The sequence below is a fragment of the Clytia hemisphaerica genome, unplaced genomic scaffold (assembly GCF_902728285.1).
Source record: "Clytia hemisphaerica strain Z4C2 unplaced genomic scaffold, Clytia hemisphaerica genome assembly, whole genome shotgun sequence".
In the NCBI taxonomy this organism is placed as follows: Eukaryota; Metazoa; Cnidaria; class Hydrozoa; order Leptothecata; family Clytiidae; genus Clytia; species Clytia hemisphaerica.
The window spans coordinates 224,187-239,734 of record NW_027104309.1 but is presented as its reverse complement, the minus strand read 5'-3'; the positions used below and the strand labels follow the sequence as shown (position 1 = coordinate 239,734).

The window sequence follows — 15,548 nt, the reverse complement described above, 5'->3', positions numbered from 1 at the left end:
ATTTTTTGCAAAAAAATTTATTTTTTATGTTTTTTGTAATAATATTATATATTATTATTATTTTCAGTTAGAAATAGTTTGAGAATTGTGTTTGATTTTCTATTTTATTACTTGTTCGTATCTTCATTGATTTGGATAGTTTGGTTGAGTGTTATTTTAGTTGTGCAGTTCTTGTCTGTCCTTTAACGCTGGCTTGGAAACTGATTTTAAGCAACTTGACTTTTTACATCCTTAGCGCATTATCTTTTCATGGTTCTTGTAGCTCTTCTACCAAACCTTAATTTTCATAATTCATTTCTTTTTAGTTTTTAGATGTAGATTTTAGAAAAAAGATGTAGTCTTTTGACTACTGTAGATATGAAACAAAAAACATAAAAAATTCACACATCCTACGGACACGACACATATCATTGGATATTTTTACATGCATCACACACTCACATAAAGTATTCGTGTTTATTGGCAAATTTCCTAGTCATTTTTGAAACATATCACCAGCACTGAAGAACACACGCGTCTATGTTTAGGTAAGCATTCATTCATACCATGTAGCCTGTGCACTTTTCAGTTGAAAGCTTGGCCAACCATATCTTTGCTATAAAAATGCCGGAGTACTTCTAAGAAATGGCGGAGGTTGTGATATTATTTATTGAACTTATTTCATTTCGTGGAATGAGAAAAAATTGCTCTGATATTATCTTTGTTCATCTGTCTTTACCAGAGCCATCTTAAGGTTCTTAAAGACTCTCATTAAACACCCTTGATAAATCTCTTGAAATGATTGAAAGTGTTTGATTACTTTCTTATTACTGGCTTATAATAACTGTGTCAAATATCGTAATAAAACTGTTCTACTTTCAAACTTTTTATATCCTCTCAACACGTTTGTTTAAAACTGTTCTAAAGCTTCTCCAGGTCATTTTATATCAGACATAATAACACAGCATTCAGCATCCTTTGTTATTATAAACGTATTCTAATTCATATCCCATGCATACAGTTCCAAGGTAGAAAATTTCTCATGTCTTACAATAACAAAATAAGTACTGTAAGTGCTGTATATAATATCAAAATGTTTTACAAAACTGTTTTCCTTTTAAATGTAGCGTTGAGATTGTAGGAAATTGTGTATGGTTATCAGCGGAAAGATACTTTCGAAGCTTGAAATGGATATGGCAATCTGGAGAGAAAGATACTATAAATTGAATAATTTATTTCACTTTTATCATTAAGAAGAGCTTAGAATCTAGTGAAAGGCTAATGGATCGGTTGATTTGATTCATCATCATAATTTAGCAGTTTATTTAATTTATCATCATAGTTAAGCATTTTTGCTTTTATTCTGCCACTCTGATTGAGTCTGAACTAGAAGTGTCTGGTTTTGGTACCAATTGATAGTGTACCTGTCATACATACCCATTATAAGATTTTAAAGATAATCTAGATCAGTAGCTATGCGGTTGAACATCTATCCTTCTTACACGCTTTTTTTTTATAAGAACGGTGTTTTTCCAATTCATCATGAATATTCTTAACTTAGGGAAAATCATCCTGAAATATTCTTACAGTAAGAAAGGTTTGGATCCAAACCCAGCCAAAGTCTAGAATGTGATACATACCTCAAGCAAAAATCTGGCATTTTTGTGGAACCTTTTATAGCATGACTGTGTAATAAATGGCAATTTAATGGTAAATGCTCTAAAAATGGCATTCTTAGGTTCAGTTGCCAAATTCCATGATGGTGTTATTCTTACCATATTCTTAACTTTTTGGCCAATTTCATCATAAATATATTCTTATACAAAAAAGTGTGTATCTGCCTCTCTGCTGTCATTTATTAAAAAAGCTACGATTCTTTCCGTGTTTTACTTCCCAGTTATACCTTATTAAAAGGTTATGGAATAATTAGTGTCATTACGTTAATAACTATCTATCAAAGGCTATTTGCATAAGGATATGATTTTTTATAGTATAGAGGAAAATACAATTTGTATTCTCTGTCGAACCTGTTGATTGTATCGAGTGTCATATTTGGTGGTTTGTGTTTATGTGTTTGTTTTGAGGAGAAAATAGTCTCGTAGTGTAGTGATCATAGTCTATGATTGTATTATTGTGAATTAGCAATGGATTTACTTCATGTAGCTCCTTGTTGTTGCTAGCTATTGGAATCTTAGAGTAGTGCAATACGAATCTCGAACATTATTATAATCAAGATAAATGTAGTGCACAACAACTTATATAATATCTAAGTTTCAGGTCATTAAAAGCCATTACTGAAAATAACTGGAATTTTGAAAATCTATCGGACCATGCAATATAACTCGAAACTCCTTAACTCGAACAAATTTGTTTTGCCCGTTTCTGGGTTCGAGTTATGGAGACTCTATTATATTAAACAATTTATTGAAAAAAATTGATTTTCTTAGAGAGTAGAGCAATTTCTGTACGAGACAGCTCAAGTTAACTTACAGTAGGTTACAATTTGGATTAACTTGGAGTGAATTTACTTTCGTTTTTCATATTTCACAGATGGTGAATTGAAGTTTTCACACAAGAAGCCATGCTACTATTGTTAGCATGGATGTTATGGTTATACCGACATCCAGTTGATAATGATGATGAGATTGACCCACATCCAAATATTGTGGCCACAAATGTAGAACAAACGAGGACAGGTTAGTTTTCTTTTGTTTTTCTTCAACCTTATGATCTTTGTTAAGAATAATTTAACATGTTATATTCAGTCCATTTGAATGTGGCCTTAAAATCAAAGTTTGTGTACACTTTACATATGCAGTTGATTCTACATAACTCAAAGAAACAGAACATTTGGTTGCCTCTATATAAGATTTTTGGTGGTCTTTTGGAAAGTTTTAATTATCGACCGCCGGAGGCGGGTTTGTCACATTGGTCTTCTAATCTCAATTTGTTTGGGCTCACTACTTTGACGGCCATTATTCTTTGATTTCGCTTGACTTGGTCAATTTAGTACTATCACCGTATACATTTTTTCGTTTCAAAATGAATCATCGAGTCTTATCTATTTAAAATGGAAGCGTTGCTAGGATCAAGTTTTTATTAAAATGGTAGCGTTGCTATGATCATTTTTTTTGCCGGCGGTCGTTTCAGTGTGATTTCAACAATGTGACCTAGTTTTATTTCTCATTTTACTTGTTTGTGAAAATAATTTAAAGCTTTTTTGTGATCTAACTGGAATTTTTAATCACTTTTCCAAATAGAAACTTTTACCATTTTACAATACGATTTTATTCTTACTGTCATATCCTTAACCCCCGTATGATTTTTCCCCATTACAAAGCTTTTCAGCTGGTAAATACCCTGTGGGTTTTATATATTTACTCTTCGTCTTTTATTACCTACAAAGGCGTTACACCTGCCCCATTACTTTTAAATCTATAAATCTCAGGTAGGCGAATAAGAAAATCTTTTTGAACTTGTTTGAAACTTTGAAACGTCCAGACTGCTCCATAGAAAGTATTTTAGCATTGTTTTGGGAGAACCCATATTTGGACTCAACTCGAATCATGGGGAAACTTATCGCAAAAATTTTATTTAACATTTTCCTGTTGTACTTTTCCAACGTTAATGGGACCAACGAAGGGTCCAATATAAAGGACAATGAATTTGTTTTTACCATATTATATTCTGAATGCTTGACTAACACAACTGCGCAGAATCGAACAGAACTGACTAGAGTGGCTAGTTTGACAAGACAATATGTAAGTTCGCTAACATCTGTTTTGGCAAAGCTCTTTAAAATCAAACATGGAAGCCATATGAAAATAGAAGTTCGTAATTACGATATGTGTAGTGAAAAATTAAATGCTGACATCGTCAAAACCCTAGAAATTATGATGTTAGATGAATATTATTTTTTTCAAGAGCCTGGTGAGAAATACATGACTTCTTCTATCGGAGCTTTTTTCATTTTCATGTCTGATGATCTGACGGCTCGCTTTAAAGCTCTGGTTCACGGAATACCAATTTACGATTCTAACGTCAAGGAAGTTTTACAAAACGAGTATCGACTCTATTCAAGCTTCTTATTGAAATTGGCTAAATTATACCACTGGAAAAAGTTATTGTTGATTTTTCTGGAAGGGAGCGATAATTTATTCTATGGAGAATATAGGAGCAAATGCATGGAGACGTTTAAGGAGGAGTATTTTTGTGTTTACCAGAAAGATATCAAAGCCGATGGAAGAATTGACAACGAGACCAAGGCATGGCTTTTTGAGAATCGCCCTACAATTGTTTTATTTGGCCAAGCAAGATTACAAAAACAATTCTTTCAAGTGAATGTTGGTCTTCTCAAAGACCTTGAATTGCAAATAATTGTCCATGATTCCAGTAAAATTCTGACAATTAGTCAAAATGAATACACGATGATCATTTATGATGGCTACCGCTTTCAACTAAGCTATGAGTTGACATTCACCTCATTGTACGGGTTGACTGAATCCGAGCTTCCCAAATATTTCAAAATCGGCTTTAATAACATTGTAATGACAAATTATATGCGATATTTTGAGCGGGTGAGTGAGTATTGGAATCACACTTATCGTTATCCAGCTTTCAAAATAATTCGCAAAGAAGCCTCGTCTAAAGATTATCTCGTCGCTGATAGGTCGTTTAAGGTTATGTTGAACTATGGCTTTATCGGGAAAGAAAGATATTTTGCACAATCATCGTATTTTGATAGCTATGGTCGCTTTATTGATGTACTGCCTTTTCTCGTGGAATACAAGTTTAGAACTATTCATGATATGCACCATTGCAATGTCTTCCGTTCCACCCAATAGCTGATTGGTTGAAAGTGACGTATTGACTGCTTTTACGTCACTTCCAACCAATGAGCTATTGGTTCCATGACGTAATGTCAGAAGACATTGCAGTGGTGCATATCATGAATTCCGTCGAATTGTACAGAGATCTTTTGTCCGCCTGGTTTCTATGAGACATACGGTGACGTCACAATGGGTTTTGCATCGAAGTGTGAACCATGTCCGGAGAACTATTACAAGTCGAAATACGGAAATACTGCATGTATGCCGTGTACAGGTTTGAAGAGTGTTGATGATGGAAAACGAACGACCTGTGTTGATCCTTACAAAGAAATTATTTTTGAATCAAGCTCGGAAAGATATCTCGTAATTTCAGTTTGTGGTATCGGGCTTATAATGACGTTGATGACCTTAATAGTGTTCGTGGTAAAAAGAATGTCACCCATTGTTTGCCTTTGTGATTTCAAAGTTTCCATAACTCATTTGGCTTTGATCATATTTATTTTCGTCGCTGTGATGTGTTCTTTATTAATAGAGACAACTAATCATGTATTTTGTTTGTTGAAAGTTGTATTGATAAGTGTTGGGTATACTCTGAATGTTGCAATCGTTTTCATCAAGTCACAAAAACTCTTACAACCATTCCTCAGTACAGTTCGATTGACACCAAACGAAATCAAACGATCAATCAGTTTGCAGATCTTCATCGTTTTAATGTTTCTAATTTTCATCAACGGAGCTTTTTCAATTGCAGTTGTTCAGAAGCCCGTCGAAGTTGTGGAGATTAGAGACTGGATAACAGAGACCAAATACAAAACTTGCAACACATATTCGCATATCAGTTTGATCATGGGCTTAACCATGATTCTCCAGCTCCTATGCTCAATACAAGCTTTCAGGGGACGACATTTGCCGAGCGTTATGAATGACGGTGTCGTTTTAATGTACACAACGTTTGCCTTGGTCGTTTGCTTTGGAGCGACTTTTGCAATGGTCCAATTTAAAAAAGTTACTCAGAAAGAGGTCTTCCAGCTTGGAGCTGTTGCCACCAATAATCTGATTATTAGTTTTTGCTATACGGTCAGAAAGCTATACAAATGTTAGTGTTTCCTGAGAGAAACACGGCAGCTTATTTCCGTCAACAAAGAATGGCTGAGGTTCAGCAACAAGCAAAAGAAGCCATTAGAATGAGCCATGTTCAGTAATGCGAGGAATTTGTTAGCTTCGTAATTTCATGTTTATTTTTTGAATATTATACCACCAAACTGCACGATATGACATTTCTTATTTTGAATAAATTGAAGAAAAACTTGATCATCAAATATTATTATTTAACTTATTCAAATATTTTAAATGACTAACTATCCTTATTTTCTTTAATCTGTTTTCATTAAGATAACGTAAATCTATTACTTAACGCGTACTCTAATTTTCACTCGTGCCTTGCTTTAAGCTGAAATTCTTCACCAATTTTACACCAATTATAAACATGTGGTTAAAATTCCAAGTGATTAATTTTGTTCTTATTATTGCACGTAGTTAAGCCTTAAATATAAAAGTTGGAAGCGATGTTTCAACATAAAGGATGACATAATCTTACATAGGCTGAGATAGTATCTCGTCGTTCCAGGATGTACTCTTACGTTCTAAATAAACCGGGGAGGGAGGGTTGAAAAATTTTAATAAACGGAGGGGACCTAATTGCCGGGGGGTTGGAAATTGTACTTCTGGAGCAAAATAAGGGGTCTTCTTTTTGCAAACTGAAAATATTTTTTAAAATTAATAAGCGGGGGACGTCCTAATAAGGTCCGGGGGGCTGGAAAATTTTCGAAAAATTAACAAGCGGGGGGCGTTTATTTTGAACCTATTCAGTACGTGTAAAGCTGTAAGTTTATAGCTAGTTTACAGCTTCCACGATGCTCTGAGTCAATAAAAGTCTCTCTCTTATTTAGCAATAGTTATCGCACGGTACAGAGATATATTTTTCGAGTTCAGAATTTTCGTCATATTTTCCGAGCCTTTAGGCGTGTTTTGTTTTTTCACTTCCTGCATTTTGGTAAAATCAACATCAAAACATTCGAAAATGATTCGACTTGTCATTAAAAAGTTCAAAACACCCTTATTTGACCTGATTTGACACTTTTTTGTGATTTGAGAGGAAAACGAAAATACGATCTCTCAATTACCAGACCCCTTTTTTGAACGCGGTCTTGTATTTGTACGGTACAATATGAAATACAGCATTTAGGGACGCGTTTTTAGCCAATCCCCGATTGCTCATATTTTTCATGTTGATGCAGGTTGATGATAAGCTGTATTAACGCATGCTTTGAACTCTAATTATTCTCCAGCTTAACTAAGACTCTCACTCTTTAGGACTATCAGACTTTTTCGATTTACTAAACATGTTCTATTTCCATTGGATAATGCACCGCTATTTTTCGAATTCGAATTCTTTCACCAAAAATCAGAGACACATTTTTTCCGAATCTTTGATTATTTATGTTGAATGTCGACTCTATTCGAGAAATGTTTGGTTTAAGTGTCTCAGATCTGAAAAAATGTCGGAGTTTTATTTAGTCACCCTTTCAAAATTTTCGTCACTTTCCCCCGACATTTTTTTCCCCGATAAGGTATCTTTCTTCATTTTTCATCGAACAGGACCCCCGGATGAAAAACCATTCCAACCACAAATTATTGAAGAAGAAATCTTCCAAACCATCGACAGCGGAGTCCAACAATCGGCTTACAACAATGATTTTGATGATGGTAGTTTCAACGAATGGGATCCAGTTTCGAGTAATGTCAAAGAAGCACGAATCTTGAAGCAACAAAGCATTGTGGTTGGTAGTCAAGGCAACGAAGCATGCGTTATAGGTATTAGAAAACTCTTGATTTTTACATATTCCGGCTAAGAATATGTTTTTTTGTACTCTTGTTTCCAAATGGACGAACAAACCCTGAAAAAATCCTTAAACCCCTTGGTAATTAAATCTATCGAAGTGATCAAATCACAATTAAGGCCCGAGTCTTCCAAAATAAATTTAAAGTTTTATAGCACTCGTAACACTCATAGATTAGAATTTAAAATATTACGTGGCTGAAATTCGGTACAAAGGCTCGTTTGGAGTCCTAGCACTACCAGATGAATATCATCCTCGTAAAAGGTATCCGCGTAATCACGCCAATCGCGTTTCAAGAGAAACCTTAATAATTACCAAATTGTTTTTAATTTTTAACTTTCAGATGAACGCAATCAATTTGTTGGTGTTGAGCCTCCATTCGTAGAAGCCAAGAAAGCTACACTAGCCTCACAACCAAGCATCAAGCGTGATCGTGCCAAGTTGTATTCACCTAACAGTTCGTTTACGCCCGTTAAGCGTTCCACTCAAGAAAAAGAGTTTCTTGCTGCAGGTAATGATGGAGAAGAAAGTGAACGAAAAACATCAACAAGCAGTATGAATATTTTGGTAAGGGTATTTCGCATTTTTAGAAAGTATTCTTAATATTTTTATGCCCTATATGTGAATCGACTAGAGAATTATTTTTGGATCACAAGTAATGGTCGTCTTAGCTTTAACTTGCATTCTGTTTTTTTCTCCTGAACATTTTGAAAAACGTGATAAAAAGTACCTTCGCATTTCAAGAGACAAGATATTTGAGAATGGGAGCCTTTAGCGTTCATCTTTCATGATATGTTGCTATAACTAGTTTAAAGGTTTTATTTTTACATAAGTTTTCTCGTTTCTTGTCAGACACGTATTTCATATCAGGACAGTGTCTGTCTATTCTTATATTATGCTAATATAAGCAAAAAAAATTTTCCTCTTTCTGACCAATCTTGCTCCACATCCCTATCAATCCAATATATAAAAGCATGCGAATTGAAATTGATGAGTAAGCAAACAATATCACTCTTATTAAAAAACAAAACCTTTAACTTGTTAGTTGGGCAGGCAGTTATCATTTTCTCGATCACCTTTTTTTACACGTCAGATTCGGCGAGACACGATAGTAGCACCAAACGAAGTGAGTTGTTTCGAAGGTGAATTGCAGAACAATCGATACGACATTCATCCTCCTCACCACTTGCAGATGGAAGAAGGTGACAGTGATGAGGTTAGTGTTTGAATTCAATAGACAAGACTATGCCGGACTTCAGGATTACCAATGTCCGGGGGGGGGTTTCTACTAGCTTTGCAAGGTGACAGGTATGTCCGAGCCAAAAATCGAAAATCGACCCTTAGAGAGAGAAAAAATTGACTTTTTAGGCCCCAAAATTTTTGTCGATTTTCACTCGATTTTGGTCCAAATTTTTGAAAATCACGACCCTTAAAAGGGGAAATTTCGATCTTCGTGATGGCTCGCACATACCCGACAACCATTTTGCGTAAACACCAAAATTCTCATATAAAACTCACTAATCGAGCTAATCAAAGTTTCTAAAACTCAAAAACACAAAGACGGGGGTAACTCTCGGACGAGGGAATTTTATATACAATGAACATCAATATATCAAAACATATCAGAGGGGGTGCGTACAGCCTAAATATTCTTTAGGTCATATTCGTGGCTTAGCTGAAACTTTTCCACTCTGCTGAAAAATATGTCATTCCCACTTTCTCAACTTTCCTCTTTAACAAGGCCCTTCATATACAAAACTTGTTTTTATCGATTTTCTTTTTATATTTTACTATGTAGAAGACTCTTTTACTATATAATGTGCATAGGGCCTTATGTCTAATTACGATTCACGCCTTACGTGTTATGCCGTAAATTTGATATATTTATTGTGTCTTAAGCGGGTTTAAAGGTTTTAGTCCTGTGCTAAGCTCATTTTCAGAGTGACAAAATATTTTTTAACTCGAACACCCTTTTTGCTGTTACACATATGTGTTTTTTGTCCTTGTTTGCATTTTTTCATTGAGGAGTGGTTTTCTTTTACCGTTGACTTTTGATCAAGTGTAAGGAATTTTAACAATATTATTTTACTGATTTTACTGAAAACCAGACTAATACAAAAGCTGTTCAAATTGAGATTACACTTTTGGTTTCCTGTCTGCTGTTTCGTGCTCTCACATCTGAGTTTTCTGAGGCTCTATCAAATTTTGTTCATGTTCATTGTTCATATTTATATGAATTAAAATGAAGATGCCCAGAAAATTCCCCATCCATCATTGAGAATGCGGGTACTCACTCTCGTTAAAAAACATTTGATCTTCACTTTAGGACAACGAGGTAGCACAAGCGTTTTTAGAATCTCGGGCGGAACCAGAAGGCGAAGAGGGCGGTTCAGAAGAAGAGATGCAATACACAACGCCCCACGGTACCAAAATTACAATCAACCATGAAGCAGCGGGCCGCATTCATTCCATAGTCGTCAAAGACAAGAAACAACAACCTAAACCTAAACCTAAAGTACAGAAAAACACTAAAATCCGCATCGCTTCTCCGCGCATGCGTGCAACTTCACCGCGCGTACGCGCTGAGAATATTTCGCCAACTATTATAAGTATGTCTCAAGATGACTTAGTCCATTTAGTTGTTGAAACAAACCAACCAGATTCTGATATGCTGTCACGTGAGCATGTTGTAGTGCCTGAACCAATCATAATGCCCAAACAAGCACCCAAAACAATGGCCAAACCACCGACACCGACAAAGACCAAACCACCGACGCCAACAAAACCTAAACCACCAAGTCCAACTAAGAAACAAAACAATGTCGGCAAACTACCGGTGAGTTGAAACTTGGTCATGGTTGAAAGTCTGTAAAAATATACTACCTTTTGTCGAAGACATTTCGTATTCTCAAAGCATAGTATAAGAAAGCTGCGGCTGGAATGACAATATCTGAATATCTGTTGTTCTATCTCTGTCGTATTTGATGACTATTTGTTGATCAAGAAATCAGTAACGTAGCATCTTTAATGGTAAATTTTATTGGTTTGTCGTTAATACTTATTTCTCAGTCCGTTTAGACATTAATGATATGCCCTTGATAATACACTTGCATTATAAAATCATTGTAAAGGAAAGATCAACAATAAGAGATTTAAACAAGCACAAAATAGCTTGGCTGAAAGAACTCAAAAATCAATAAAGTGCCTTCGAATGCCTTCACAATTTTTCAGTGAAATCTTTTATAGAAATCAATGAAAAATTTCATCAAGATAATACTGTGAAAATTTCAAAACAGCACCTTGAAAATTTATCATTCAAACTGACAGGAAAGTTTTTTCATCTTGAATATAGTTCTTGATAATTTTAATTTTGGCGAAAAACTATTATTTCCACAAAAATACCCCTAAAATATGTCCAAAATTAGTTCAAGTGTTCTATTGGGTACAGATTCGAAGATATCTAGCAATAAAAAAACTTTCTACTAATAATAAACTGAGCACTTGATGCTCGGAGACAGACATAGAACAGCAATTAATTGAAAAAACAATGCGGTACATATTCCAGCCATCTTTGATCGAGATCTTTCTGTCGTCGTTAAGTGAAATAAGGTTCATGATATTTTTGAAAATGCTGAAAAAAATTCTGACTCGTTTTTAGAACTAATGAGCCTAAAAATCGCAACACCGAACATAACGAATAAATTGAGTGGCTCTTAAACAAAAGCTTTTGACTTTTTTGTAGAAGATGTTAGTTGGTTAACAGGTTGGTACCTTTCCTAGCTGATCGTACATTCTTATGCAAGCCGAATGTACATTATAGCCTATTTCATAGGATTCGTGCATCTGTTATATGTTACTTTCTTCTCAATTTAAAAGGGGAAAACATTCTTATATAAGCACAATTTCACGAGAATTTCTTTTCAGCCACAACCAAAGAAATTCAAGGATCCAAACTTTCTGGACAAACATAAAAAGCAAGTCACTGATTTTGATGTAAGTCTAAACTATTTTTTTTCTTTTAAATAAAAACAAATAGAGCTAAATTAATATAAATTTCTGAAAAAATTCTCTTTAAAAGAAGTCCTATCCGATTTTGCCACCGAGGGGGATTTCAACTCCTCTTAAAATTATGTGATTGCCCTTTGTCAAATTCCTCCTATTACTGAACATGGTTCATTCTAATGGCTTCTTTTGCTCGTTGCTGAACATCAGCCATTCTCTGTTGACGGAAATAAGCTGCAACAGCTCCATGCTGGAAGACCTCTTTCTGAGAAGCTTTTTGAAATTTGACCATTGCAAAAGTCGCTCCAAAGCAAACGACCAAGGCAAGCGTTGTGTACATCAAGACGACACCGTCATCCATAACGCTTGGCAAATGTCGTCCCTTGAAAGATACAACTCTCCAAAAAAGGTCCAAATGGGCGATAAATTGATAAAAAATGGTCGAAATGGATCTATTGCAAGGGTCTTTAACTTTCGAGCCAAGAGAGATCGAAATGTATATTTGAAATCATGTGAGTGATATCATGTGAGAAATCTTGTGAGGTTTTAGCTTTAGAAAATACACAATAGAATTTTTTGACTAAGTAGAAAAAAAATCTTCACTTTTCTCATCTTCACTTTCATTTTTTTTTCATCCTCCATAGGTTTCCACTTAAAGCTATCTTTCCAACAAGTTATTACTTTAAATTGTAACATTTTTTTCACCCACATGAAATGTTGAAAAAACGACGGATTTCCAATTATTTTAAAACAGTTGACACTCGCTAATTCGAACTCTGACGGGGATCTTATTTGTTTGATAAACGGAGAGATTCGAATTAGAGAGAGTATTTTAAGTGGGTTTCTCTCTGACAATGACTGGAATCAAGTTCGAATAATGAAAAGATTCGAATAATAGAAGTTTGAATAGGCGAGAGTCGATTGTAGATGGACTGTAGATAGACTTTAGTAGGTAATATATTTCATTGTAATACATCATATTAAACGTTTTTTCCTACAGGCCATCATGAACAAACGTAAGAAGTTTGTGGACACGATGGATGACGCGGGAAGATTATTGGGTCAGATCGCTCATCGTGATGAAAAGGTAGGCGTGTCATATCCCACAGGACGATCTGTTTTCTAAATATATTTCATCTCACAATTCTAGGTCAATTCCCAGTACAAATGTCCTGCCACGCTTCACTCCAATAGACTCATGTATTATTCAATAATTTAATAATGTCAAAAATCTCAAAGTTTGCACTCACTGGGAATTTCAGCCTGTTCTTAAACAAAAATTGTACTGTCAATGTCTACATCGAGTGCCAAAATATTTGACAGTAAACAGTGATTTATGAAATCCCCTGGTCCCCAAACATCAATGGTTGGCTTGCTGAAGGTGTTTTTCAAGACTTACTGCGCTAATCGTAGCGAGGTTAAAGGTTTTATTTTTACATAAGTGTTTCCGTTTCATATCAGACACATATTTCATATCAGGACAGTGTCTGCCTATTGTACATTATGCTGATATAAACAAAAAAATGTTTTTTTTCCTCTTTCTGACCAATCTTGCTCCACAATCATGTCAATCCAATGTCAAAAAGTTTGTGAAATAAAGTTGATTAGTAAGCAAACGATTTAATGAATAAAGTTTTTGAATAAACTTCGCTAAATTAATAATTTTATGTATTCCATACTTTAGAGTCGTATTTAAAACTTTTGAATGATTTAATCCTTAGCTTGCGGGTGGTCGTCGTGAATTATCGAAACACTGGCTCAAGATCAAGGATGCTGTACATAAGCGACAATACCTGAAGTTCAACGATAAACCAATGCGCTGACTGGACATCTTTCGGATTGTCAAAGAAGATTCCATTGCTATTTTATTTTATTCTTTTAGCACGCTTTATAAGTATTTGGTGATCAACGAGTTTTTATAAGATTTCTTTTCTGCATTGTAAGATTTTAGGCCATTTTATTGTCCTTTTGTCCTTCAATTTAGTTCAAGTGCATCCAAATAACGTTGGATGAATGTTGGAACAACGTTGTATATCAGCTGCTTTTGTGTTAATCCTTTGTGGTGGTCCTGAATAATTTTCTTGTGGAATTTTGGTAGCACCTTTTGTGCAATGCTAATTGTTTTCTTTTGGTTCGTGTACATTTTTTCGAGGAGCACTTTGCTTGTGGCTAGGATTTTTTTGTCAGTGTGTGTGAGGTAGGCCCATGAGTAATATTATTTTACATTACTTTGTATATTTAATAGAAAGAGATTTTAAGAATTTTTAACGCTAACTTTCTTTTTTTAAATTTCCCGATGATGCCCTTCAAATCTTAGTAAAAATGAATTTTACTTGGCCGAGCTTGTCAAAATCTTTATGAAACGGAAGTCTTGAGTTAAAATTTTCAATTTGTTCTTCTTCATTTTTGGACCTACCTTAAGGTAGTCCTTTAAATTAACCCTTGCCCGTTCGTCTGTCCGTTCGTTCGTCCGTCTGTTGCCAGCTTTTCTCGGGGTCGGCTCATCAGTTTTTTCTAATTTTTTGCACAATGATGCAAAATGGCAATGCCCAAAATGTGACGGAGCCCGATTTTCGAAAAAAAAAAATTTTTCGGCCGAAAGTGGCGGAAATATGCCGGAAAAACTGGTTTTTCTGGATTTTCATTGGACTTTTTCCATATAATTGGTTGTTTTTTCATTCAAAAACATTATTAATAGCAATGCCCACCATTGCCACCATCAAGCATGTTTCAATTTTCAATGAAATTGATTTTTGAGGCCGGAACTTTCTCAAAATTGCCGGAACAGCCGATTTTCGCCGGAAAAACGGTATTTCTTGAATTTTTGGACCTACCCCGGTGGGGTGGAGGTCCTATAAATTAACCCGTGTTCGTTAGTTAGTTAGTTACCAACTTTTCTCGAGATTGGCTCATTCAATTTTTCTGATTTTTTGCACAAAGGTGCATTACTATAAACCCTCGAATGTGATGGAGCCAGATTTTCGAAAAAAAAATTTTTCCGGCCGGTAGAACCGGAAATGTCCCGAAAAAAGCGGTTTTTTGAGATTTTCTCGAGATTTTATCATTAGTTTTTTGCGATTTTTTGCACATAGATGCACATTAGTACTGCCGAAAAGGTGTCGAAAACCGTTTGCCGAAAAAAAATTTTTTCCGGTCTGTAGAACCGGAAATGTGCCGGAAATCGTCGTTTTTTCACATTTCCGTCACATTTTTTCAACTTATTTAATTGTTTCTTTACAGAAAAATGTTCTTTATGATGCCCAAAAACTTAGCATTGTTTTATTTCCAAAAAATCATCCTTTGAATCCGGAAACTCCTTAAAATCGCCGGAACAGCGAAAAACCGGGCGTAAAACGGTTTTCCTTCATTTTTTCAACGAGATTTTATCTTACTCGACAGCGACGATTTCATGATTTTTTTGCACAATGATGTTAAAATGGCAATGCCCAATTAGACAGAGTTTTTTTTTTTTTTCTTTTTTTTTTTTTTTTTTTTTTTTTTTTTTTTTAAACCAAAAAACTTTTTTTTTTTTTAATTTTTTTTTTTTTTTTTTTTTTTTTATTTCTTTTATTAGTTTTTTGCGATTTTTTTTCACATAGATGCACATTAGTCTGCCTTTTCCGAAAATTTTTTTTTTTTTTTTTTTTTAATTTTTTTTTTTTTTAAAAAACATTTTTTCCGGTTGTTAAGTTTTTTTTGTTTTTTTTTTTTTTTTTTTTTTTTTTTTTTTTACGAAATCGTCGTTTTTTCACATTTCCGTACATATTTTTTTTTTTTATTTATTGTTTCTTTACAGAAAAATGTTTTTATGATGATGCCCAAAACTTAGCATCCGTTT

The 15,548-nt window shown here is 34.5% G+C and overlaps 1 protein-coding gene across 1 annotated transcript; it reads left to right on the top strand.

Annotated features, from left to right (window-relative positions):
- The first annotated feature begins 303 nt into the window (after positions 1–303).
- LOC136817519 (myb-like protein V) lies at positions 304–13,978 on the top strand. The gene is made up of 9 exons (XM_067073846.1): positions 304–527; positions 2,530–2,675; positions 7,467–7,682; positions 8,052–8,275; positions 8,802–8,924; positions 10,035–10,544; positions 11,633–11,701; positions 12,711–12,797; positions 13,432–13,978. Exons 2-9 carry the CDS (start codon positions 2,561–2,563, stop codon positions 13,531–13,533), a joined length of 1,446 nt encoding a protein of 481 aa, XP_066929947.1. The 5' UTR covers positions 304–527; positions 2,530–2,560; the 3' UTR covers positions 13,534–13,978.
- Positions 13,979–15,548: the final 1,570 nt, after the last annotated feature.